The following is a 26,509-nucleotide window of genomic DNA, read 5'->3' on the forward strand; positions in this document are numbered from 1 at the left end:
GTTCATCATGTGTGCTCTTCCATCCATGCTTCCAGTTTTTGTGTTCACATTACTGCTCCCACAGCTAGTTCCAAGGGCAGAAGGTCAGGCACAAGTCTAGACTAAAATTAACATTTGACCTGGAGTGGTAGCAATTCACTTTGTTTCTTCTCAGCTGATTACTGAGAGCAACCACACAGCCCATCCAGATTGCTGTTCTTTCTCTCCTGAAAAATACCACCTGGAACCAACATGGAGTCTCATGGCTTGAAGCCATGAGTTCAAAAGATCTTTGATTTATTGACTGAATGGAAGAATAGGTAGGAGGCATCACCACATACATTTGTCAGGAAGCTCTTGATGCAAGAGCCTGAGTCCCAGTGCTCCAAAATTAACCACATTGCTCTCTTAGCTCTGTGTGTCTGTCTTAAAAATTTATGGCTGTGGTGATTTGGTCTAGCAGCCCTGGGGTGTGGTGTTGTGTCTACTTGACTTTTTGACTGAGGTGGCTGGGGCAATGGGATTTCATTTCGGGAATGGAAGAATGGAGAAAGTGAATTTTTATATTTCTGTATGATAGTTTGCCTTTTGTGGGATGTGAGGTACTGATTCGGTTTTTTACTAGTACAGATGGTATTTTCAATGGATGGCAGGATGCCTGGTGACTGGATAGATATCACTTACAATGTCAAATAAATAAATGAACTAATTGTGTTTAGCATGCAAATTACTGTCTGTGTTTTATTATCTGTAGAAGCTAGCAGTAATCTTAATTAATTCCTTAGAATTTAGCCACATCATAGAACAATGAGTGAATTTTTTAATTAATTGATTTAAATTTTAAAAATTGAATAATTTAAAAGCTATGCATACAAAAAAAATCTGGGCTAGCATATTAATACAGTCAGAAAGAAAACATAGATGTCAAACTGCAGCACAGCACATCTCACCAGGAAGGGTAATTCTTACCAGAAACGTAGTGATCTTTTACAGTGACTCATGTCCACAAAGAGTGCAGGACCAAAACTCCACTAATTTTTATCAACAGTATCTCAAGAAATCACAGCATAAAAATAAAAACCATGCTCTAGTTTGAATTAGGACCAGACGTATTCAGTATTGCTCAGTCTAAGAGATTAAAACTAGGAGAGCAGGAATCTCAGGAGGGCACCATAAATGTGGAATCATGTTGTAAGTGTGTACAGAAATCTGAGGAACTGGTTTTGGTCTCCTGTTTTCCACATATGGGATAAAATGCAGAGGATCACAAGATAGTGGAGTTAAGAATTAAAAAATGAAGAAAGCTCTTATATAAACGTAATTTCCTAGGTATGGTGAACACATCTGAAAGTGGATTTCAAGGCAGACAAATGCAAGGTCATATAACACGACTAAAAAATGTTGGTCATGAAAATAACTCTAGGATCATTACAGATAATCACTCAAACATGATTTTTTCCTGACACAATGTTGGTGAAAGGACAAGCATAAACATGACAACACCGTGTAGACACAGGAAATTGTTCTTACCACTGTATATTGCATTAGTAAAATAATTACTGAAATACAGTTCTGGTGTCAGCTCTTCAAAAAACAATATTGCAAAGAGTTCAGGAAATCTCCAAAGAGTAATTCCAAGTCACTGAAATTTGTTTCAGAACAAGGTAGTGCTGCATTTAATACTCTATTTGGGGAAAGGTTCAAGGTATATTTGCCTGTAATCAATAAGCATCCTCATGGAAACAAAGTTTTTAGCAAGACATGTTTGCTGAAACTAGTGAAAGACAAGGGGTTGAAATCCAATGTTTAAAAGACAAATTCAAAATAAAAATTAAAAATAAAATAAGATATGAATAAGGAAAAAAAATTTAGTAGTACTATTGACCAACCATCTGAAAAGCCTGATAAATCACATGGTAGATGTTATCTCATGTTAGGGCCTTATATCCGAGTAGTGTTTATTCTTTAAAATATCCTGTAGCAGAGAAATGGTGTTCTTGAAACACTAATTGCTGGATAAGGTTTTGTGGCCTGTGTCACAAAAAATACAAATTATGTGTCTGAAGTGGTGTCTTACAGTCTTCATTGAATTATTAAATATCATTGAATGTTTAGTGATTTTTATCTATATCCATAACCACCACATCTGAGATTTTCTACTTACATCTTTATTAATTTCCTTAGTCATTAATAGATTTATCTTGGTCAGTAAAACTACTGAAAATGGCAATAGGAATTTGTTCTTCCACGTTCTTTCAAGTCACTTCTCCTTTTCAAAGATTTAAATGTAGGTGTCTGCAATTTTTCATTTTTTCATTGCACTTTTATCAAAGAGGAAGAATCCAGGTTATTACCACAGGCAATCTGTTGAATCAAAAAGTCCCTAGAGGAGTAAATTGGAAGCCAGGGGAAGAGGACATGCAGGAAGCAGGAGATTGTTTGGCAAGCTAAGTAACTTTAAGAGGTGGAAATCCAGGAGAGAAAGCCAGCAGACAGGAGGAGGATCAGAGTTGCTTAGGAAATGGAAGAACCTGCCCACTGGAAGATGAGGTTCAAAGAATGTAAGCAAAGACACTCCTTGCCTTTATTCTGCCCAGAAAAAACAGGATTTGTGCATAAGACTTAAGGCATTAAAGAATACAGAGTGAAACAAAGTTGTAGAATCACAGAGTAGCAGAGTCACAGAACTGTCCTTCTTGGAAGAACTTTAAGATCATCAGGTCCAATGGTGCTGAGTCCAGCACTAAGCCATGTCCCTCAGCACCACACCTACATGCCTTTTGAATGCCCCCAGGGATGGTGACTTAACCACTGCCCTTGGCAGCCTGATCCACTATATGACAACCCTTACAATAAAGATTTTTTCCCTCGTATCTAATCTAAAACTCCCTGGCACAACTTGAGTCCGTTTCCTCTTGTCCTATTTCTTGTTACTTGGCAGAAGAGACCGACAGCCACATTGCTGCAACCTCCTTTCAGGTAGTTGTGGAGAGTGATAACATCTCCCCTCAGCCTCCTTTTCTCTAGGCTAAACATCCCTAGTTCTCTCCAACCCTTCTCTAAAGACTTGCTATCTAGACCCTTCACCAGCTTTCTTGCCCTTCTTTGGACATTCTCCAGCACCTCAATGTCTTTCTTGTGGTGAGTTTTTATGATCAGCTCATCCATTCAGAGACAATATCAGAGTCCCTCAGAAAGAAACTTTCTTGACAAAAAGCTACTTTTAAATGAAAAACAAAACAAAACAAAACCAGCAACAGAAGTATTGATGACTCTTCTTTTGGTATTTACAAGCATGTAGTTACATACCACACAACAGGGTAAATGCATGTGAAAGCTCCATCCCAAGGAGATTATTTGCCCCTGCCATTAGAGCAACAAGGCAGACTACTGTATTGTTAATTCCATCCATTGGTGTTGAAAGTGGTGGGATCCATGACCATCCTTACCCCTCTACAGGCATCATCCATGCTCAGGGTACTATGACCATTCCACACCCGCCATGACATCTCCTTTCCTTGCTGACTGGCAAGGTGATAATGTCCCTAGCAGAGACCTGTCATGGAAGGACATGGACATCATCTCTGAGCTAGAACCACATTTTTGGAGACTTTGGTGATTAAAAGAGAAACTTTGCTTGGACTCTGCATTCAAGAGGAAAGCGAATGTGGAAAGCAGATTTCCAAGACAATATGCTTTTGGCAATATGTGCTATTTCTCAGATGGACTGTTACATTTTGTTCTATTTGGAACATATTTAGTATGCATGACTTCCTTTCTTAAGTAATGAATTCTGATAATCATGCCACAAATTTCTGTGGGTCACAGTAGCGGTTATGAGTGTGTTTCCTTCTTTTGACCAACTATTGACTAAAGTGAGTGTGTTTTGCCATCAGGATTATTTGAGATCCGTTAGCACCGTGGGGGTTCATTGGAGTAAGGCTGAAGATTGATTTGACAGTTGTGAGAGCACAGGTCTTGCAGAGTGAAAAAACTTTACTATAGAAAGTATCCTTCCCCATTCTACTAGGAGGTGTGCGTGGGTGATTTGGGCCTCTACTTCTTTATTTTATTCTGTTGGTAACTCAATCCCTGTGTTGAACCATCACAGCCCCACGAGCTCACCCTGTTCTTCAGGCACTAAGTTCTAGCAGAGAGGTTCAAGGCTGTGAGCTCATTCCAGAATATCTGTTCAAACACTGAACTTCATTCAGTCATTGTAACTCTCAGAGATCCATTTTAAAATAATACAAAAGTTGGATGCCTACTTTTTTTTAGGAATAATTGCAGGTCAGGACTAAACATCCGAGCTCAGCAACATGGCTATCAGTTCCAAGATTATTTGGAACAGAACACTTTCTCCAAACTTCTCCTTCAGTCCTTATTTGGACACTAAGAAATAGTTTCCTCAGTAGTAGATTTTTATTCAGTGAAATCACATGTTTTCTCAAAACTTTTTTTTTCTCAAGATAATTACTTTTGATAAGAAAAGGGGAGAAATAATAATGCCACATTCCTAAAGTGCAGACTGAAGCCAAATTCAAACTGCTGCTGTGTGGGGTCAGTGTTTTTTCCAAGGACAACCGACCCTGCCGAGCCTGGAGGCAATCCAAGGTGAACTCCCTAAACACCTGTTTAATCGCATGTTTCAGTGTCTGAGGACTGGTTGTTGGTTGCCGAAATAATTTTTTATCTGCATCCTATATGCATTACGTTATTGGTTGATTGCTAAGTAAGGATTTAAGTCTTTTTTCACATAGATGGTCTGCCTGGAAGGGGATATTAAGTGGTGTGAGGCATGAATCTGTAATGCTGCTGCTTCTGCCTGGTATGAAAATTTCTCAACATGTGTCACAGGTTCTAGATCTCCTGCCAGCTATCCAAGCCTTTCCTTAGCTAAAACACTTTTAGCATTACTCAGAAGTGATAAACAACAGCTAAACTGTGAAAGGACTTTGCTCTCTTGAGTACAGTTCTAGTTCTGCTTTTGTGATTTGTAGGATAGTCAAGCAGGTGAGTCTGTAGCAAGGGGACAAAAGGGGAATCAGCCTCCTCCCCTTCTGCTCAGAACTGATCTGTGCATGGTTCATACACCTGGCATCAGCTGCATGACCACAGATCCCCACTCCCACCCATTCTCAGGGCTCCTTGTTGGTACAAGATGACAATGAGTGCTGTAGGCTGTTCCCAGTGTCCCATGAGAGCTTGGGCACAAATGCTGTCTGCATGTTACCCCTGGCATCAGAAATGAGACACACAATTGATTCCAATTAAAGGCCTTTCTTAAACATGGAACCTCCATGGGCTGGAGCATGACTGCACTCTCTGGATTCATTATATCCTTATGTGGGTTCTGCAGAACTTATGAAATCCATGCTCATTGCATGGGAACTTGGAATATCATTTATACCTCCACTGCTCTTAAGCTATTAGAAGTATCTGTGGTACAGCAGAACAAGAGTGGCCCAAGTATCCCACTGGAGTGGGGTGGAGGTTCCTTAGCATCTCACTGATGACACTGAACCTGCTCAATTAGGATATACTAAGCAGCTGCTGCTCAACATGAACTTCACCTTCATCAGCAGGAAACATATTTTTCAGCTGAATGAATGGAGCATTACTGTTTTATTGCCAATTTCTCACAATGACCTATTTTGTATGGTTGTATGCTACACTGATATCATGCTAACATCATATGCTGGTAGGGTGGTGAGAGGAGCCAGTGAATACTTACTGAGAAGACTCCCATCTGTTGGGAAGTTATTTAATTGACACTTTCTACTGCAACAGAAATGAGAAACATGTGCCATCAGAGCCAGGAAGAAATAAATTAAGAAATTAAACCATACTTCTAGCAAAAGGTCCTTACAATCCTTCCTTTGCTGCAAAAATGAGGCTCAAAAAAATTCAAATTAGAGAAGCAGAACCATTAACATGGAAAAAGTGCATTTTCTATGTCTGAATTCTACATTTTCTCTGCAATTATATGGGTTTGCTAAGTAAGGCCCTGTAAGAAGGAACATAGTAAAAATATAGGAGTTTAAAGCACTATTTATAAAGCTTTTAAAAATGTCTGTGAAATTGTATTGGCTTCTCCTCCAATGAATTCTTTCAAGACTTTTCTGCTGGGGTACAGAGCATGAGAGAACTAAAAGAAGAGAACTGCTATTCCCACTTTCACTCCCTGAGGAGCTTTGAGAAATCACTAGCACAAATAGTCCAGCCAGCTGGTTTAGCCAATTGGTGGTCAGTTTACATTTCCTTTAATAAGTGAACTTCTTGACCGTACATTTTAACTGAGTCATTAAGAGCTCCTTTTCCAAGCATTTTGGCAGGCTAAAGAGGTCTGAGTCTGTGAAAAGACCAATAACTAGTAGAGAGGAGAACAACCCTACTTTTTATACTGCAGAAGAAATTGATCCAAATAGATCCAGAAATTAAAGCCACGATGAAAACAAAAGGGATGCAAACACCCACCTGCAGGGTATAACAAACTTGTACTGGAAGCTAAATGTAACTTTAATGTAAGTTAAATGTTACATTAAAATGTAACCACATCTGACACATGACATGACAAAAGTTTTGTCATGTCATGTCATTGCTTCAGCATGTGGTGCAAACAATTGTGGGATCAATGTATTTGAGACCTGAAAATACAAGGGTGGTTCTATGTATGCAATATGTACATACCCCTAGGGAGAATTCAGTATAGATGTGTGAGTCACTCTCATAGGATACTTTGAAATCTTTAATATACTTTAATAAATGCACTGGTGCACGTATGCAAACAGAGACTCTCCATTATGGGGAACCAGAGCAGTAAAATGAGATTTATCAGTAACTAAACTCTCACAAAGCTTCAGCAGTCAGCACCAGCACCTCAGTCAGGAATGGACGGTGTTCAAAGCTGCTTGGCTTGGCCATAGCAGGCGGCTCCAGCTGGAGGCAGCATGGCTGTAGATTGCCTTATGTCACTTAACGCTGCATGAGTCAAATACCCATGCAATATGGACTACAGTACTTTGACTTCCTCCAGGAATCCAAGACCTCATTCTCTGAACCTAGCTGATAAAGTGAGGGAAAAGAGCCTATCCACACCATGGGTTCTTTCAGAACATGTCAAGGCATTGGGGCAGTTTTATCTTTGCTTTAGAGGCTCTGTAGAGCTGACCAGTTGTACACAACCCAGCAATCACATCACTGTCCTGCCCAGGTGCAGCCACAAGCTCTGCAGGCAATGGGAGTCTGAAGTCCTTCTTAGGAAGGAGGAGTTTCAGATCTCTGCTGATGGCAGCAACCCTTGCCAGCTGCTCTAGGAGCTGCTGTGATTGACTACAGAGAGAACATTATGCTTGGCACTAAGGACATTGGGGAGAAAATTGTTTTTCATATTTAATCTGAGTTTCAAATCTATCCATGTGTTAGCATGCTTTGTAACAATCTCAAAAGTACCACAAGGCCAAGGTAATTCTTGTATAAATGCTAGGGCCTTTTGGGCTCTTTTGGAAGCAAAGAATGAGTAGTGGACAAAAGCCAGTGGAGAAGAAAAATCCTTGAGAATTATCCTCTGCAAATACTGGCTTCCAGGCTCAGACAGCTGTGTCCTCGTTACTCCTAATAGCAAAAAGCTATGCATGTTGGGCAATATTCCCCTTCGAGTGTATACATAGCAAGCCATCTATTTATTTATTTTTGTGGTGGTGATCACTGGAAAATGCCTACAATCCCAGCTCAAATAACTGGCTTTGACTCAGATTTGGCATTTACTTTTTTATAATGATCGAACCACATTTGCTTGCAACATTCCAAATATTGCCACCAGCCAACCAGGTTGCAAACTTTCTGGATAAATGAAAACTGTGTGGATGTGAGGGTTTAGTTTGTTCCAATTGGTGTGTGATGTGGATTGTCTACTGGCAATTCTCTGGCTCTCCTTACTTTCAGTTCATGGCTCCGTGGAAAAAAAAGGAGTCTTCCTTTTCCCTTTCCTTCCTTTCCTCTCCCCTCCTCTCTTTCAGCTGAGAATAAAATCTTTCACTTCTGACTACTGCTCTTACTTTACTATATTATCTTCCACTCAAAGATCTTACAGCACTTCAAAACCAGTGCTAAAACTCAAAGTCTGTGTGACAAAGAGAATGTAACTTTCCTGTTATGGAAGTTCTAGACAAATGAAAAGCCAAAACCAGTAACAGCCACAGGCTCCTGCCCTTCAGGCTGGACTGAACTATTGCACAAGACATATTGGACTTTACCTCTGGAACTCATTGTGCTATGGCCCTCCACTCAAAGCATGGGCAATCTAGTCAGGTTGCTCAGGGCCTTCTTCAGCTAAAGTTTTAATTTCTCCAAGGATATGGCCCCTAGTCACAAGCTATATCCTCTGTTCCATGGCTGAACATGTAGCCAGTCATATTACCAATGTGATAGAGGCTATCAACAGCTCTAACAGTACCCATGAAAAGTTAGAGAAACACATGTTCAAATTGAGCATTCCCAAGCCAAATGGTTCAATTCCAAGTAGCCTGGCCTGAAAAAACTTGTTCTGTTTATATAATTTTTTAAGAAAAAAAAAAAAAGTAAATAAATAAACAAAAAGGACAATGTTCCCAACCAGCAGGAACATTTAATGTCTGTGGTAATTCCTGGAGCAAATTCCTGCTCTTACTCTCCAGAAGGCACATCCCAGTGAATTTTCCATCATGTGGGCCTGCTCTAGTGAAAAACTAAACTACATTTTTTCATTTATCATAGTACTTTCCTTTATTAGCCCCTTATTACCAGAAGCTATCTGGTCACACTCAGTTGTGCAAGCAAGCAGGAACATTTTAGAAGGCGCTATCTCCAGCACAGAAGCATGGCTAGCAAACCCTTAGCAGCATCTTACCATTTGTAGTTTTTCTTATCACCTCCAACAAAGCAGTGCAGATAGTGCTTAATTCAGGGTTTGATGTCTCTCCCTAGGCGAGTGGGAATGAACCACAAATGGCTCATACATTTCTGAAATGGTTTCATGTCCCAGCCTTGAGATTTTGGTGGAAAAGAGTGTGAAAGGCTTTTGTATCTTGTGATGATATACATCCCTTACCACCTTCAGAATGAATATGACCTGCTGGGCCATTAGTGGATATATGGCAAACTGTTAGCTGCTAATTACATTTAGAGGTACTCTCCACTCCATGTAGGACATGTGTGCCGTATCTCTCTGGACTCAAATCTAAATCAGGTTTTCAAAATTGCTTGGGGAATGTGAAGACAAATATTTCAGTTTTTCCAATTAAAATTGTTGGCAGTATTGGAAATCTTAAATGTAACCTTGTAAAAAAGAACATCTTATTTTCTCATGCCACCTTTCACCTATGACTAAATGAACCTCCTGAAAATGTCAGTTAGCCAAATCACTAAGTTAAAAGCCAAAAAAATAATATAAATAATCTGTGGTTTGTTCCAAAATGCAATACACTACCTAAGTAGTATGTAATACATAATACAGGATTTAGAAACCATGTCTTCGAACAGCACTGATTTAATGGGGAAGATAGCATTCTATAGACTTTGTGGAAGACAGCATGAAAACAACTTATAGCTGTCAATACACAGTTCCGGGCTATTTCATCACAAATTCAGCCCTGCTTTCAATTAAAATAATTTCAATCTGCTTCTGAATTAAAACTCCAGATGCAGTGCTTAGTGATTTGCTGGAAACAAATGTTGTATATATTTCTACAGTCAGACTTTGAAATATATGAGTGTGATCCAAGGCTGCTCTGCTTTGGGATTCCCTCAGGGATTGCTATACCAGGAATTTAGCAGAGTGCTGTAGCTTTCAGACCCCATCTCCTCTCCCTGCTTCAGGAGTAAGGAGTGGCAGTCTGGCAGAACGACTGCACTGCTCCAGGGGTCCTTGTTCAGAAAGGGGATGTCTCTGTGGACATCTCTTCTCTGAGGAAGGCTATCCATTTAAGCTATGTCACCTTTGTGTTGCTCCACCACAGGGACAGTGACTGCTATTTAATGGGTGAAGGCTCTTACCCATGCTATGAACTTTTCTCTGCAGCATTAGATAAAGCAGTTTTCTTTTGTGCCTCTGTTCAGGCTGGAAGCTGGAGATACATCACACATACAGCAACTTAAAGATGCCTGATAACTCCTATCCCACTCCCAGCTTGTGCAAGGCTCCTTCTTGCTAACAGCCATTCAAGGCAGTTTATAAATGCTTGTGGTGATATATCTTGTACTATTCCTCCACTACAACATACCTTGTGTATTCTTGTATAACACTTGTATAACACTGCACTGCCATAAAGGGCTTTACAATGTGCCATCTAAAAGTAATTGTCCTTGATTTCAGCAAATTACACCTTATTCAGGAAAAATCATACTTTTGTACCACCCACTATACATAACTTCTCTGTCTCATTTACAGTTCTATTTGCTGTCATCTTACCCTAAGCTTTACAATGTATTTAACTCTTTATCAGTCAGCCTCAATAATGCCTTCAACTTACTGTTGCTCTATACTGAGGTTTCCATAAACTTATCTACATTTATCTGGTAGTAAATTAATGACTTTAATGTCAGTAGGTTTGGTCAGTTCTCAGCAGAACATATCAAGGACTATTCCTTCTCTTTTTTTGGGAGGGGAAGTCTCAGTAGCACTGACAGAAAATTCCTGATCTGCACTGCTCTTGACATTAGTGCCTTCTACTGTTCACCTCCCATTAGATGGCTGTCTGTTAGGTTATCTTTTCACCTACTGCTGGGTTTCCAGTTCCTTAATTTCCTGACCTCAGCTGTAGCTTTTCTAGGTTTCTGTGAATTACTATTTGTACAATCTTCCCAATTAATCTCACCTGTAGATATGTTGGTAAGATACCATAAAAGTAGTTATTGCCTTTGATCCAACCAGCAATTTACTGGCTCACAACCTAATGTTTCACTTACTCAGGGGGTTAGATGAGAAACAAGAATTTCACTTCACTAAATAAATAAATAAATAGAAAGTGGAAACAAGCTCAAAATATAAGAATAAATCAGACATAAATTTTTAAATTTTTTTAAAAAAAAACACCCAAAACAATCCAACCGAAAAACATAAGTCAGTGTCAGGCCAAACAATAGATGATATATCCATTCTCACCCTGAAAGTTAACAATACACTTCACTTGTTCGTCTCTTAGTGTCTCCCTGTTTAGCTGAAGAACTTCATGTATTTTCAGTATCTGAATACCTCATCCATACTATAAAGATTTTAAATAGAACTGGGCCCAACACTGATCCCTGGGGGACACCACTAGTGACCGGCCGCCAACTGGATGCAGCCCCGTTCAGCACCACTCTCTGGGCCCGGCCCTCCAGCCAGTTCCTAACCCAGCACAGGGTGCTCCTGTCCAGGCTGCGGGCTGACAGCTTTTTCAGGAGGATGCTATGGGGGACGGTGTCAAAGGCCTTGCTGAAGTCCAGGTAGACCACATCCACAGCCTTCCCCTCATCCACCGGGCAGGTCACCTGATCATAAAAGGAGATCAGGTTGGTCAGACAGGACCTGCCCTTCCTAAACCTGTGCTGGCTGGGTCTAATCCCTTGCCCATCCTGTAGGTGCTGTGTGATTGCCCCCAAGATGATCTGCTCCATAACCCTGCCAGGCACTGAGGTCAGGCTGACGGGCCTGTAGTTTCCCAGGTCCTCTTTCTGGACCTTTTTGTGGATTGGCGTGACATTCGCCAACTTCCAGTAATCTGGGATGAAGACATCATACACACACTGACTTTCAGAAAGTGCTGAATGTCTCTGCCTGAAAGCCAGACCTGCCAAGGGGTCCCAGTGGGTTGCTCAGGTATTGTGGTTCCCCAGGTATGAAGTCAGTTCTGAAAACAACATTCAGCAGAGAGGTCTGAGGTTACAGTGCTCTCCTGTGGCAAAGGCTGCAGGCCAGATCAACAGCTCTTTGCATGCTAAGTTTCCACTAAGAATGAAGGTCAGAGAGAGCAAACTTTCCTTAACAAAAGCTTTAAGGACCTGGGCCTTGATTTCAGCTGTCCTGTCACCTATACTCCTGCACTATCACCTGGGCCATCCTCTTCAGTGAAACAGTGAAACTATTCCCCCAAATTGGATGGAGAGATGTAATTCCCATTCATCCTCTGTTAGCTTTATTTCATTTGAAAAATTCCCTCATCCCATTGAAGTACTAAAATGGGAAGCCAGTCAGCTGGCAGATGAAGGCGTCAGAGCGTGTGTGAAACTCCACACAGCATCAGGCAGCTCTCACATTTCTGCGTGGCAACTCTGTCATGTGTCTGGTGTCCTGTGGACAAGACAAAGGAGCAGTGCCAGTACATTACCTCTGTCTCTAGGGTCTGGCAAAACATACAGTCCATCTGGTTGATTTATACTGGTAAAGGAGCCAATCCATATTTTTATATATTTTGGCTTAACATCTTGATTGTGACATATAATGAGGGCCAATTTCAGGCTGGAACTGAGCGAAAAGAAACAAAGCTGACCCAAAAAATATAAGGGAGAGGCCAAGAAAAACGGTGGCTTTTCAGTCATTGAGAACAGTGCCACCTCTAGGCACTGTGGTGCTGCAGTCACAAGGAAAGATCAACCTAGACCTGAACAGAAAGCATACTGAAAATAAGTAAGCTCTCCAGGTGAAGAAAGACACTGTCATGTACTGAACTCTGTGCTTTTCACCATAGGGAGATAAAGAAAATTCCTCAGGGTCTGAGAAGAAGGCTAGGCATGGGCTGTCATTCACAGCCAAAACCAGGCACCCATAAGGAAAATGAGAGAAGAATGAAAACTACAGAGACCATGGAGGAGGGAAGAGTGCTTGTGAAGCCTGTCAACCTCTCAGCAATATTAAGTGGCTTAATTTCCTTTTAAGCCCTGCCATTGTATGGTTGGTGGGACTGCCTTTCATGACAACTACCCCACAGAGGAAACTCACAAAACCTGACCAGAGCAGGCAGAGCTCACCAATACATAGAGGCTTTAACTGATCTCGCACTACTAAAATCCCTGGAAGTAAGATGTAACAAATGCAAGGCAGCTACAAAGCCCTGCATACTCAACCACTGTTATCAGTGAGTCTAAGGAATAATACAGAAATTAAGAGCTGGGGTGAGAGCTCTGCCCTGGCAAGCACATGCCTGGGGATGTGGCAGGCTGGGCATTATTACTGTTTCTCTGAAGTTAAACACATATAACCTCCTGCCAATTAGCTCTTGGTATTACTTGGCTCAGAGGCCAGTGACCAATAATGCCAAGTTGAGAGACCAAGTTTAACAAGGGCCATCAAACCAATCAAACCCCAGTGTATCAGTTAAACATCTTTCCCTTGTGTACCTGTTCCTCTTGCAGTCTCCAAAGAGCAAGGGAGAAGGTATTCTTGGGTTCTTGTCACCTTGTACACCAAAGTACTATACCACTCAAAGGAAAAAGGAAAAGGAAAGACTAAATGAGTGAGTTCACAGTTTACAGAGATTTCAGTGTTCCAGCACTGGGCTGGTGCTTGCACATCTAACAAGACATGGACGTTGTCAATTCTGTGCTTATGTCCCTTCTCTGCATACTAACCAGCTATATTTTGTAATGTAACACATTCTCATTCAGCTGTCCCTCTCTGTATGCCACTGTGCTTCCTTCCTGGCTCCCAGCCTCATGCAGAAGAAAGCAGAAAACTTTAATCTCCCCTAATAAGCAAGTGATGACACTTTCACAGACAGAAACAGATTAGATCAAGCTGAAGCTGAAAGAAAATTCAAGCCACAGTTTTTAATCATAATGTGATCTTCTGACCAGCTGTCTGTTCTTCCCCCTCAGTACCTAAGAAACCATTGTCATAGTATCAGGCCAGCCAGAAGACAATATCATACCAAACTCCCTGACCATAAACCACTTATAGTCTGTGGTTTAGGCTTGAAACAGATTAACATAATCCTAATAAATTCATTGCAAGGACTTTGGCTCCAAGATCCTGAAAACTTCAAAGTCCATGTGGATCATAATCACAAGTCTAGGAGGAGATTTTGCTCTTCAGTTGTCTTATCTATCTGTCTACCCAGGGTGACTGTAGTTCAGTCGTGGCTATACTGTAGTTGTGTTTATTTTATTTTCCATTTCCACACCATTGCACATTAATGCTATTAGTAGGTGATGCTTGAAAGGCACTGACACACAGAATGATGGACTTGCACTTACTGTTACACTTTGCCATTCCCAGGAGCCCACTATTTTTCACTCCAGTACAGAGATGCCAGTTTTCTTAATAGCATGCCAGACTTCTTGGCTTGCATGTTATATTTTTTGGTTCAGTTTTACTCATTTCCTCGTGAGTAGCAGAAGTTTCACAAATAAATGAAGCACCCACCTGCGCTTTAACCACCAGACCATACTCCTCCCACACTGCACTTAGGAATGAAAGAGGAATAATGCAAGCCACAGAGGGTTTAGTTTACCTTGCTAAAGACAGACACATGCAGTAACCTCTTCTATCAAGCCAACTGCTCCACCACAGATGGATTCACTTCAGTGAAAAATAGCATTTCTATCCTCATTCTCTTTGGTGGATTCTGCCTGGGGGAAGATACATTTATTGGTGGTCAAAGTTCTGTAGGAATGATCTCCCTTGTATACACTACCGTAGAATCTTGTCTTTCCTCAGCCCCAGCCCATCTTCTGCATTGGTGCATTAGTTTCCTGAAGGAGGAAGGAGCTGTAGGTGTTTTCACATGTATCTTTTTACTCATTAATATTTTATAGTTGGCATGTGATTACCTTTATGCAGATCATTTGGGCTGTGAGTAGATCAGGCCATCAGATCAGAACTGCTGAAGCTGGCCCCAGAAGAATTCTATTTGCCTGGGGAGCTGTACAGTGTGAGTTTATCCAGTGGGACAGGGCTATATGTAGTGTGTCTGTATTCTACAGTGTTAATGATCCTTCTTCAATCAGTCCCCTGGCATTTGGTCTTCTGTTTTAATGTACATAGTTTCTATTTTCCACTTAATTATTTTACCTGACTTGTCTCATCACATTAGATAAACAGTAAGTTTTAGTTTACAAGTGTAAACTGATTTGTTGTGCTAAAACATGAAATGAACACAGCATAAGTTGATTGTGACTGAAAGATAATAAGCTGAGATAACCACTGCAAGCTTTTGTAGCACTGAAATTCCTGAATAAAATGGGAGATAAAGTTCTGGGACTTCTCCTCTCCTCTGATCTATTCAGAAACATAAGTAGAAGTGATCAGTGATTTCCTATCAGCGTAGTGTATTAAGGAAGGAAAGTTCCACATATCTCACTTTCAGCTTCACTCTGCTTATGAAAGCCATTGGATAAGGAATTCAGGCCTCTATCCCCAGCACAGCCATGTGCCTGACACGAGACCTGGGCACCTCCTCTCAGTTTCCTGTTGCTTCCCTTCCCTCTCCCCAGACATGTACATCTGGTTCCTTTATTTTGCTTGAAAACTCATCTAGGCATAGGAAGTTCTTAATGAGGTTGCACACAGGGCAAGTGAGTATAATTGCAGGATTGGATGTGGGTTTTAGGTATGCTTGCAATATAAATGATAATGATCTAAACCCCATCTGTGCAAAGGTAGTGCTTTGATGTAAGAAGCTTCATTCCAAGAACACAGGACCAGGGACCTGTAGGAGGCTGTGAAGAACTGCAGGCTGTGGAAAGGGCTCACACTGGAAAAGTTGATGGGGGACTGACTCCTCTGGGAGGGATCCCATACTGGAGTAGGGGAGTGTGAGGAATCCTCCCTCTGAGGACAAAGGAGCAGGAGAGACTGCTCTGACTTGAATAGCAATGAATTAAACTGATCTCTCCATGTTGAGTCTGTTTTGTCCATGACAGTGATTGTTGAGTGATCTCTCCCTGTCCTTATCTTGACTCGTGAGCCTTTCGTCATATTTGCTCTCCCCTCTCCAGGTGAGGAGGGGAGTGATAGAATGACTTTGGTGGCCATCCAGCCAGGGTCAACCCATCACATTTATTAACTCCTCTGGCCTCCTCCTTTGAGTCTCCAACTCATACACATCTTGCTTTATGCATGCACCTTTCCTAGCAGATGCCTGTCTGTCTTTGCAGTCATCTGTCTGATCCCTCCACTCAACCCTCTTACATGCCTCCCCCCCATCTCCTCACATTGTGCATAAATGGGAGAGAAAGCAAAAACAAGAGCCCACCCAGTAGAGTTCTTTCCACAATGCCCAGAAGCATCTGTGTTTGAGACTTGTTTTAAAGACCATTGTAAATCAGGAAACAGCAAGGTGGAGTGAAGGGAATTTGGAAAGAGCTCTCAGCTTATGAATGTATAATGCAAGAACATGGACCCTTGCTCCAGTTTAATCTTGCCAACAGTTACTAGACTAAGTTCCTTGAACAAAAAGTCATTATTATGACCAACTATTCTGTATTTATAGAGAAGTAGGGTTAGAAGACAAACAGTTCAAGCAGTGCTCTTGCGCGAAAAGTTCTTTGCTTTTTCCTGCATGTGGTCTTTTATTCCAGCATTAACTGTGGTTATAAATCATCCCCAGCCTGCTTTGGAATGAGTTTACACAGACTTTGTGCTGTTGAAAACAGTACATTTATACACACAAGATATAAAGTATTCAGCAGCTACAGAGTAAAAGTACCATGTATCAGGACTCAAACCCACAGAAGATTTAGAAAGTAATTATCAGTAAAATATTTCTCTGCCTGTTGCCACAAATGGCTACAGCTGCCTCTGCACCATGCAGAGCACAATGGAGTGGGGAAAGTGGTCACCAGCAGGTGTCTTGGAGAGGCACCTGTGCTGGAAAGATTTTATTTTCATAAAGGACAAGACCTGGAGGTTTAAAGAGTCTTAAGAGTGATTAATGAACAAGATGGGGAAGAAGGGTGGACACCGAACTTCTGTCTGTGACCATCCAGGTCAGAAAGGACAAGGCTGAAAAACCTTGAAAGCAAGAAGAATGAAGAATGGCTTGGGTTTTTTGGTTTTTTTTTCCTGTGTTGGAATATATTAGCCCCCATGAGAGGAAAGGTTGTTTGAACCACCCGGGGTGCACACTCCTCTGAGAGCCAGGGAACACAGGGCCTTGGCAGGCAAGTGAGGTGCCAGGCCAGGAGAGAGTGACCCTCTCACAGCCTTCCTACATTTCTGTCAACTGTGATAAAAGGGGACACAGGGGATAGGACAGAAAAAAAAGAGTGGAAGGTGGCACCAAAACACAAAAAACCCCAAACTGTTAGCAATATAGTCACTCAGCTATTGGGCAAAAGAGCGTCCAGTTTACTCTTTTTCAACTACTCCACCTCAGAATTAACTCTTGAAGGGTTTTCTATCCTAAGAACATGCTGAGTGCAGACAAGCAAGGAAGCACATACACTTATAATTTATAATAAGAGGGAGCCATGACTCATGTGATTCAGAATTTCTTGAATGACCCAAGTGAAATTTTGGTGGTTCATGAGGGCCCTGTAAAGGTTCCCTGGTACCTCATCTCCAAGGCCTTCAAGCAGAAGTCCTGGAGTCAGGGGGGGTCAGTCCTTCCTAACACCACTGCAGTGAGCCCGGTCCTCATACTGCTTCCCTTGGTGCTTACACTTTCCATCCTAGGGCTCACAGATACAAAAATAAATACTGCATCAAGACAGTCAATGTATCCAGAGGAATTCTTACAATGAAAAATGAAATGTAACCCCAACAGAGACCCCTTTTCTCTGACAGGTCATCTTTTCCTTGAGTTCTGTTTTTCTTCCTCTAGCACAAACATGATTCATCACCTGCCCAAATTCAAGCCTGATGTAGACTTTCCAAAAAATGCTTTCAGCTAACTGTGATATTCAAATAAACACCACTCCTTTCCCATCTATTCTTATTGATGTCTCTATTCACCAAGATTTCACTCAATATTAAATTCCCATATTTGAAAGTCAGAGGGACAGAATTGAACAGCCCAGACTGAAGAAAACATTAGCCCTCACATTTCTGCCATGGTGAATGGGAACACATACACAATTTGTAGGGTGAAAGGTCCACTGTAAAAGTTTACAAAATCCACCAGTTTTGATTAGTATGGTTTGCAAGTAGCAGGCCAGAGAGGGTAAAATATAGGCTTTTCTTTTCCCCTTTGACTTCAGGTCTTCTTTTCCACTAACTGCCTCCTTTCCTAATTCATCTACATTGAAGTTAGCAAAATGAAAACACTCCTAGAAGCTTACAAATCAGTAGATAAAACCACTAAGGCTGATCAATTTGCTAAGATCAGAAGGACTAGTTGCAATTTTCAAATGACTAGGTAGTATACATAGTTTTCCAGCAATCGCAGCAGTTATCCCAGCATTTCAGAACTCCTAATTTAAAAAAAAAAAACACACTTTATATATATATATATAAAATTTTCCAGTAGGTATTCCTGTTAGCAGTGGTTAGAAAATGTTTTTCCCACCTTGGAACATAATGACAGCAATGATTCAAATACAGAAAAATGTGCCCCAAAGCAGCTGAATTTAAATCTCTCTCTCACTGCTCCCACAAAGCATCATGGTTTCCTCACTAGGCAAGCAAAGTACATCATCTGAAACCAAGTCCTGCCAGAAATTTCAGACAGTAGACCAGTTCTATCACACACACAAAAAGATAAAAACCTACAGACAATTAGCTACACATAATTACAGATAAAAACCTCACTTTACCATTTAGAAAACTGAAACACAGAAATAAGTAGTGGTTATAGATTAACTTTGTGGTACACCTGTGGACTACAACGCCAGCATTTGCATCAAGTTTTGACAATGATTGGTTTCACTCTGGTTTCTTGATTCCAGGTCTGGCATAAAAATAAATATTTTGTCCAGTAGAATTTACTTAATTTAGTTCAAAATTTCTCTGCATTCCTTCATAATATGACATTATCAAAAGCAAGCAAACAAAAGGGATATAATCTAAATCTCCCTTAAATCTGAAAAACAAAGGATCAGCTTATATCCAAATTAAGCAGAGTATAAAATTAGGTAAATGGAATAAAAATCTAACAAAAGTAGAAATGTAGAAGTAGGAAAACTACCAACACAAGAAGTTTTTCATTGGGTTATTTGATTTTTGTATTGGAACTTGGGGAATATCAAGGTGCTGAAACAACGTCAACACTACCGGGACGGCAATTCTTTCCCCGAGTGTTTGCACAGTGCCTTGAACAAGGGATTCCCAGTCCCAGCTGAAGTCTATAGCCATTAAATCAATGGTACTTCTAACAGTTGAGTACCACTCTCCAGATAAGCAACACATGGGTTTCAAAGGTCTCACAGTCTAAGTGAAGAACACAAAGCATGAGAGGGAACAAGTCACATTTATGCCATTTAAAGGAGCAAGACCAAGGTCCAGAAATCTGAACAAGGCCACACACTGGTAAGAACTAAATCAAGGTGTCCTCATCTCCCATCTAATGCTTCAAATGGACTGCCACCTATCTTCTCTCTCAAGGACTGAATCATAAGCATAAAAACCATGCCTTTGATGCACTGACAAATCACCAGCCATCAGATGGCTTCTTTATCTCATAAAAAGATGACTTCTCCCATAAAAGTGGGTTTTCTGGTTAAATAATAGGACTAATATTCTTTTAGCTTGCATTGAAAAATGACTATATCAAATGTAGAGCTCATAGCCATTAAGAAAAAGTAGCTGAACTTCAAAAGACTGGGCTTGAGTGATACATTAACTAAAGCTCAATTGCAGGACAATTTTTTCTCCAATGTTGGACAAGCTTTCACATAAATAAAAATATAGAATAAAGATTTCTACTACTTACCAGCACACTGATTGTTTTCATCCAACTGGTAACCAAATCGGCACATCAGAGGTCGTGTAGCAGTAGGGTAGTTAGGAACAGGGCCTGGTGCTGGGGCCGGTGGATAAATATTTGAATAAGGGTTCAGGTACGGTGACCGATACACTGGGTTTGTTCGGGGTACACATAAATAGCCACCATTCTGGTTGACACACACCATATCTCCTCTGCAGGCCTCAGGAATAGTCCGACATTCATCAATATCTGGAAGGAAATTGCAAAAGGTAATTGCAAAAGGTTCTTAGTGGAACTTGGCAAAAAAAAAAAATGTGTTAACGTGTTTTTCTCAAGACTTTGCTAAAAAAATTGTAATTCTCTTTGAAAGGAAAAGCAAATCCTTCCTTTTGTATCCTCTCTTTGAAGTTAGATCATACTTAAAAAAAATATCCCATAAACTCAACATGGCTTGTGCTCTACTTGTTTTGCTGCTGTAGTGGAGGGGAAAACCTGATTTGTTATTCTATAAATGTTCAGTTTAAAAACTTTTTTCCACACGGTTGAAGCACAATAATGCCTGTTTCTGCTAGAGGGTCTGTCCAAACCACAACATGTAGATCAGGATTTCAAACACTGGTGGTTTGATTTGTCCAGCTGTGATCCCAATTTCTAATTCCCAAGATCCCTCCCACAGAAAAAGTTTGGGATGTTCAGATCTGGGGACTTGGTTAAGGCCTCTTTTTTGCTCTGATTGAGGTGGCTGCTGAATAAAAGATAGACAGATACAAATGGCTCGGCCAAACTGAGCATATACTTGATTCTCAGAGCACAGAAAGAGTAGGTTGCTATAACAGGGCAAGCGATCTGTTGCTGGTTTTCCCTCAGTGTTCAAGTAACTTTGCTGCATGCAGAAGATACTGTCCCAGAGACTGAATGCCACTGATAAAGAGATGCTATCAGGCAAAGTGCATGTTTCTTTATGCTGCTTCAACAATTTCCTTGGAGTTTCAACCCTAAGCAGTGGTAGACTATCTGAATCCCGAATGGAGGCTGCCAACAAACATAATAAGTAGTCTGGAGGAGAAAGGAGGGTAAACAACCCTTGTCATTTGGCTCCCAAACTCATCTGAATGCATCACAATTATTTTAGAAGCACTGGTGACCTATTAGTATCTCAGCTCTGTCAAAGATCAGAATATACTTGTGCTGTGTAAATACAAACAGATGTTTATACACAGACATATATTTTTGCATATACACGTACACAAACACATATTTGTCACACAGCAAGAACTTTTCAACTTAAACATACTAGCAGCAGCACAATGTTAACTCAATAATGTCAGGATTTCACAACCCCAATTTAAATGTATTGATTTAATTAAAGTCCTACCTAAGCATTGCCCAGAGGCACGGTCCAGGTCAAACCCATTAGTGCACTGTTGCTAAAATGAAAAAACAAAGGATACTCAGTGACTGTGAAATGAGAAGGCTGCAGAGTCAAATGCTCATCTAGATTATTATGCTTAGTACAATTGTTCAACACAATAGAGTACACCAAAATAAAGTCCCTTCCCCAAAGGACAGTCAGCAAGGGATGAACCTGAGACCTCAGCACATGTGGCAGCCCCTGAATTCAGAAGGTTGCTCCCTCAGGTGGTGACAGTGTGAGGCTGCTCAGTTCCCTGGGGGTAACCAACCCATAGCATGTGTTGGGCTCCATACTACTTGTTAACACAGAAATACATTTTTCTGTTTTGGGGTCTTGTTTTTGCCAGAGCAGGAGGGCTTGTTTAAAAGGTACCAGGTAACTAACAGACTCTAAACCACCACATATGGACAATTCAGTTCATACATCCCAACAAGTTAGCCATCTGACTCAGTTGAAGCCATAGTTAAAATTACAAGCTTAATAACAGGGTTTTCCTTCACACCAAAATTTTTCTTTTAAAAATGATAAATCTTTATATGACACATGTTCTAGGCTTGCAAGGTTACTTGTTCTTTCCTACCCCATGGTGCTGGTCTTTATCAAGGCTGCAGTCTGGAGTCTTCAGCACTTCACCAGTGACCCTCAGCAGTTCTAAAGCAGTGACAGTGCTGGCTGTGATTGTACCAAAGCCCATTAAAATGATTCCCTGTTCTCCATAATTTTTGACTGGCTCTCCAGCTATTTAGTAATGGGTCAGGCAGTTCTCACAAGCACAAGATCTGCCAATTAATAGGTTATACTAAGGGATGTAAGCAAGGGATCCATAAGGATGGATTGTGCTCAAGATTCTTACTTCTTCCTTTTTTTGTTTTGGGTTTTGTTTGCTTGCTTGTGTTATTAATAAATAGACACTTATTTCTGGATTTGTGGAAGAAATCAGTGGAAGACTAAAGTACTTGGTTCAAAGTATAGTAAGCTATAGATGGGAGACAAGGGCTGAGCTGATGTGGGTAAGTCACTGGAAGGAAGCCATTGCAGGAGCTGGGGGGGGACATGCATTGAAACACAGGGCAATATTTGGACTGCACCTGCCAATCGCACACATGAATACAGAAAACCACTACTAAAAGTGTCAGACAACTCTGAAGGAATTCTGCCTTCATTTATTTTGGCATTCCAAGATGTTTTGATATCATGCAGTGGAAAGCCAAGGTATTCTGATGGGAGAATGTACAATCAGACTCATGTTTCAAAGATTGTATGTTCTCTACTTTTTGTTCTCTTTTCTGTGCTGTTTAGCACAATCTAGATTACACCCAGGCTAGCAGGAAAAGTCAAGATCATTTTTAACAAAATTATTTTCTTTTAGACAGTAAACAATGATTCATTAAAAATTTAAACTACTGTAGAACTGATTTCGACAACTTCCCAGAACTTTATTCTAGAAAAGATCCAAAAGATTCCAATATGTTTGAAATTACCTGTTTCAATATCTTCAGAAATATTTTGTTGCTGTCATCTTGGTTTCAAGTTATTTTTTGCTTCGACTTCAAAATGAGTTTATGGTACAAGATGTTTTTATAAAAATACCAATGGAAACAATATTTTTTAAATTATAGAAACAAATCCTTAAAGACATTTCAAAAATTCTCCAAGGGCATGAAAAGCATTTCCCATACAGATCCAATGTTCAAAAAATATCAATAAGCCTGTCATGAACAGGAAATTTTCAATGTAATAGAAAAATAACAGCTACATTTCAGTCTTTTGGCAAAGCTATTTAGAAACACAGCTCCGGACACTGAGTATATCTGGATTATTAACTAGGAACTCAAACTTAACATGCCTTTGGGAACTGTTTTTTTTAATTTGAAGTCCACTTGGAGTCCAAGAACACAAAGAACTAATGCTTTTGCTATTTCAAGAACTGAGCTGCTTTACTTCTATCCACCCTCAAAAGATCTGCCTCTTGAACAAAAAATAGTTTTGCACATATATTAAAATTAGAACTATGATGCAGTCATTCAGGATCACAGTCTGAAATTGAGCAGTCTTAAAACAAAATCCTGCTAGGCACAGAAAATACCTATTTACATGAATAAGTTTTCCAAATGTGGATATTCCCCATCACGGAACTGAGCTACTCCTGCTCCCATGGGATAGCTTTTCTTATTTCCTTTTCCAGAAATGTTTAGTTCAGAGGCAGAATCAGGTTTTCAGTAAGGTCCAGGTTTCTACAGGGATGTTTTGGTGAGCTGGCATGGATGAGCCCATGAACTCAATCTGTGTTCAACTCCAAAATCCTGCTGGCTCCAAGTTCTCCCCTCTAAACCCTTAGACCACACAGCTTCCGTGTCATGTAAACCCCAGACCACAGAGCTTCCTATTCACCTGCTAGCCAGTTAGTTACATCTCATGCCACACAGGGCTTCAGGAGAAAACAGGACACAGATTGCTGTGTACACCTCTCACCTGTGCTCTTCCAGGGCTTGAAAGGCAGACGACCAGTGTGAAAGCAGTCAGTATCCTGTAACGTGCACAGAAAATAGGCTGAAAACCTTCTGATACTCAGGCTCGTTATAGAGAATTAAACATACATGGTTGAATAAATTCTTAGTGACACCTCAGTGTACTCCAGGGAGATCTGCTAACATGAATTTAGCCTCTGGAAAGTGAGCCACAAAAATGTGGGCCAGATTCAGACCTCAGAGTCACTAATTTTACTATGTTTTTATGCAACTGGGATCACAGTTGGACCGAACATGTCTATTAACTACTCTATTTTTTATGATACCCCATGCAGCGGTTGCTTAGTGAACAAGTGCATAATAATTTTTGCCCCTCTCTGACACGTTTCTTTGGAGAACATCAAAGTTTTTCTTGCACATTATGTACATTTTACAGAGGGGTAAAGCAGAGCACAGGCCCTGCCTAATCTCACAGTGCAACCCCCTGGCAGTCAACATCTGATGCAGGAGGTCTTGAACCCAAGCCAGCCATGCTAACCGCTAAACCGCACTGCATCCCCCAAAGACCATGTCTGAGATTAATCCGTTTTCTTAGGGCCAGATTCTGTCCCTTTGCTCAGTCTTGAGCAATATGCTGCTCCACAAGTAGACAAACTCTGGGAGTTTATCAGCTAATAGAAGCTGCTGTATTCAATGGATCCTTCCCCAGTTGTAGTATCTTACCATCTAGTGGGACCTTCCAGGTCTCCTCACTGCAACCAAAAGAAGAGGATCCCCCACTAGCAGAGCTCTGTGCCTGTATTTGGAAATTCTTACCTGAAGCAAAAAAAATTCTGGACAACTAAGCTCCCACTCCTGAGTAACATTTCTTACTAACAATAAGAAATTACTTATTTTCTATGTACTGTGGATTTCAGTGCTTTTCCACTGTCTAATAGAACATTTCTTCTCAATTCAGTTAGGCCCACAACTTGCTTATCTTTGATTCCAGTTCTGAATGGCAATTGTATACAATACATTCCCACAGAATCAGTACAGGAAGCAAGGGATATTTTAGGTATCCTTAGCTCTGCTACACAAGTGAGCTGCCAACTTTCTCTTAGAGCTGTCTCTGATTTCCAGTGCAAACTGAGCTTCTGAACAAGACCTACAAATTCATCAGACAAAACCACACACAGAGACCAACACATTTGAACAAATTTCTTATAAATGAGGAGACATGCACTAGCTCTAGCAAGTAAATATAAACCCTAAAATGGTTCATAGTGCTGCAAATACAGATCATGCTTGCTGGCAGCTTTTGAGTGACAAGGAAAGGCAAATTCTGCACAGAGTTTTCCTTAGAGCTGTATGAAAAGCATTCAAAATACATTATCCAGCTAGGCTTGCACTTCATTTATTGATTCCTCTAATCTTTTTGAAGAGATTTTCAAGCATGCACTGCATACACACTTTGCATGTAGCAAGAACAGCACTAGAAGGAAATACAACAGGTTAGAGGTGAGCATTAACATACCTAGCAACTGGGCTACACTCTACATTGCTGCAGAGCACTGCATGCTAACAAAATACCCTATAAAACCTCTCAGACAAAACTCATACGTTTCTAGACAGTCTTTTGTTTCCGTTGTTAGAAGATTATATATTCTTTCCTTGTAGTGATGGGGGGTGACCTTAGTGCTTCATATGTGTTCTGCCTGCAACCACCATCTCAATTTTCTCATTAAGTTAGATCTCAAATCCCCTAAAGAATTATTAACAGACATGCAGCACAATCCATCAACACTATATTCAGCTGGTCACAGTAGCTTGCCCAGCAGGCAGAAGGTTTTTAACTAGAAAGTAATCTCTGCAATAATAACTAATTAGCTTCAAATCAATGACTGTAAACAGTGAGATCCTTTGCTGTCACAATTCAGCACTCCTGCAGATGCTGGGTTTCCTAAAGCACAGACTAGAAAGAACTCAGATGAAGAAAGAACTCAGAGACAGCACAGCTTTAATAACAGTCAGATCATCTTTCCCAACCTCTGACCATTGAGATCCTGTCTCTTTGCAAATGGCTTTAGCAAGTGGATTGGCACCCTGAATCCCTGCCATAGGTACTTTCCACAAGTAGGTTTCCCTTCAGTAAGTAAGGACATTTCATGCATACCACTTACCTTTTAAATCCTTGCATGTCCAAAACTGTTGAGGAAAGGTGGAAAAAAAACAGAGTCTGTGTTGATGAATAACTAGAAAGTTTTCTGAAACATTACCCTCTGCTAGCACTCCAGTTCCTCAGTCATTTATAGTCCAGAGAATGAAATAGCAAGTAATGGAGAAGATCGGGAGCCGTCTGTACCTCCTCAGACACTGGAGAGAATACAGAGAAAGCACCTGGTTTTGCTTAGTTCTCTTCTGTAATTCAGCATTAAACCAATTGGAGGAGGAATGTTAAAAATGAACACTTCATTTTCTAAGTATGTTAAACAATGCAAATGGGGGCCTCAGCCTGGGACAGCTGGTTTAGATTACAAAGCTCACCAACTGGCTAGACTCCTCACAACAACCTCGAGGAGCCTGCCAGGATAAAACACTAACAGCTTGAAGGAAAGCCTCTCCTGCTGCAAGCTTCACAGTTAAATGTGCCTCAGAGCAGAGAGCACCGTTATTGGACAGAAATCCTTATCAAGGGACTAGGGAAGGGATTGTTTTTCTTGTTCTGAGGACAAGAAAAAAAAAAAAAGAAAAAAAAAGAGGTCAGGCTTTTTGGAGGCCCTTTAGCCGGTGTCTCAAACAATGAATATGCAACACTCTCTGCTTCGTGCCAATGGCATCCTGATGAAAGG

At 40.7% G+C, this 26,509-nt stretch overlaps 1 protein-coding gene across 1 annotated transcript in view; it reads right to left on the reverse strand.

Annotated features, from left to right (window-relative positions):
* Window positions 1–26,287, reverse strand: part of FBLN5 (fibulin 5) — a 45,825-nt gene extending 19,538 nt beyond the window's left edge. Inside the window, exons 1-4 of the mRNA XM_008492424.2 lie at window positions 25,841–26,287; window positions 23,683–23,737; window positions 21,172–21,223; window positions 19,803–20,045 (exon numbers count right to left, since the gene is read on the reverse strand). Of these exons, the coding sequence (XP_008490646.1) occupies window positions 19,803–20,045; window positions 21,172–21,223; window positions 23,683–23,737; window positions 25,841–25,857 (367 nt within the window). The 5' untranslated portion in view covers window positions 25,858–26,287. The remainder of the gene's footprint in view (window positions 1–19,802; window positions 20,046–21,171; window positions 21,224–23,682; window positions 23,738–25,840) is intronic.
* Between the last annotated feature and the right edge of the window lie 222 nt (window positions 26,288–26,509).

Source organism: Calypte anna, chromosome 5A (genome assembly GCF_003957555.1).
Source record: "Calypte anna isolate BGI_N300 chromosome 5A, bCalAnn1_v1.p, whole genome shotgun sequence".
Classification (NCBI taxonomy): Eukaryota; Metazoa; Chordata; class Aves; order Apodiformes; family Trochilidae; genus Calypte; species Calypte anna.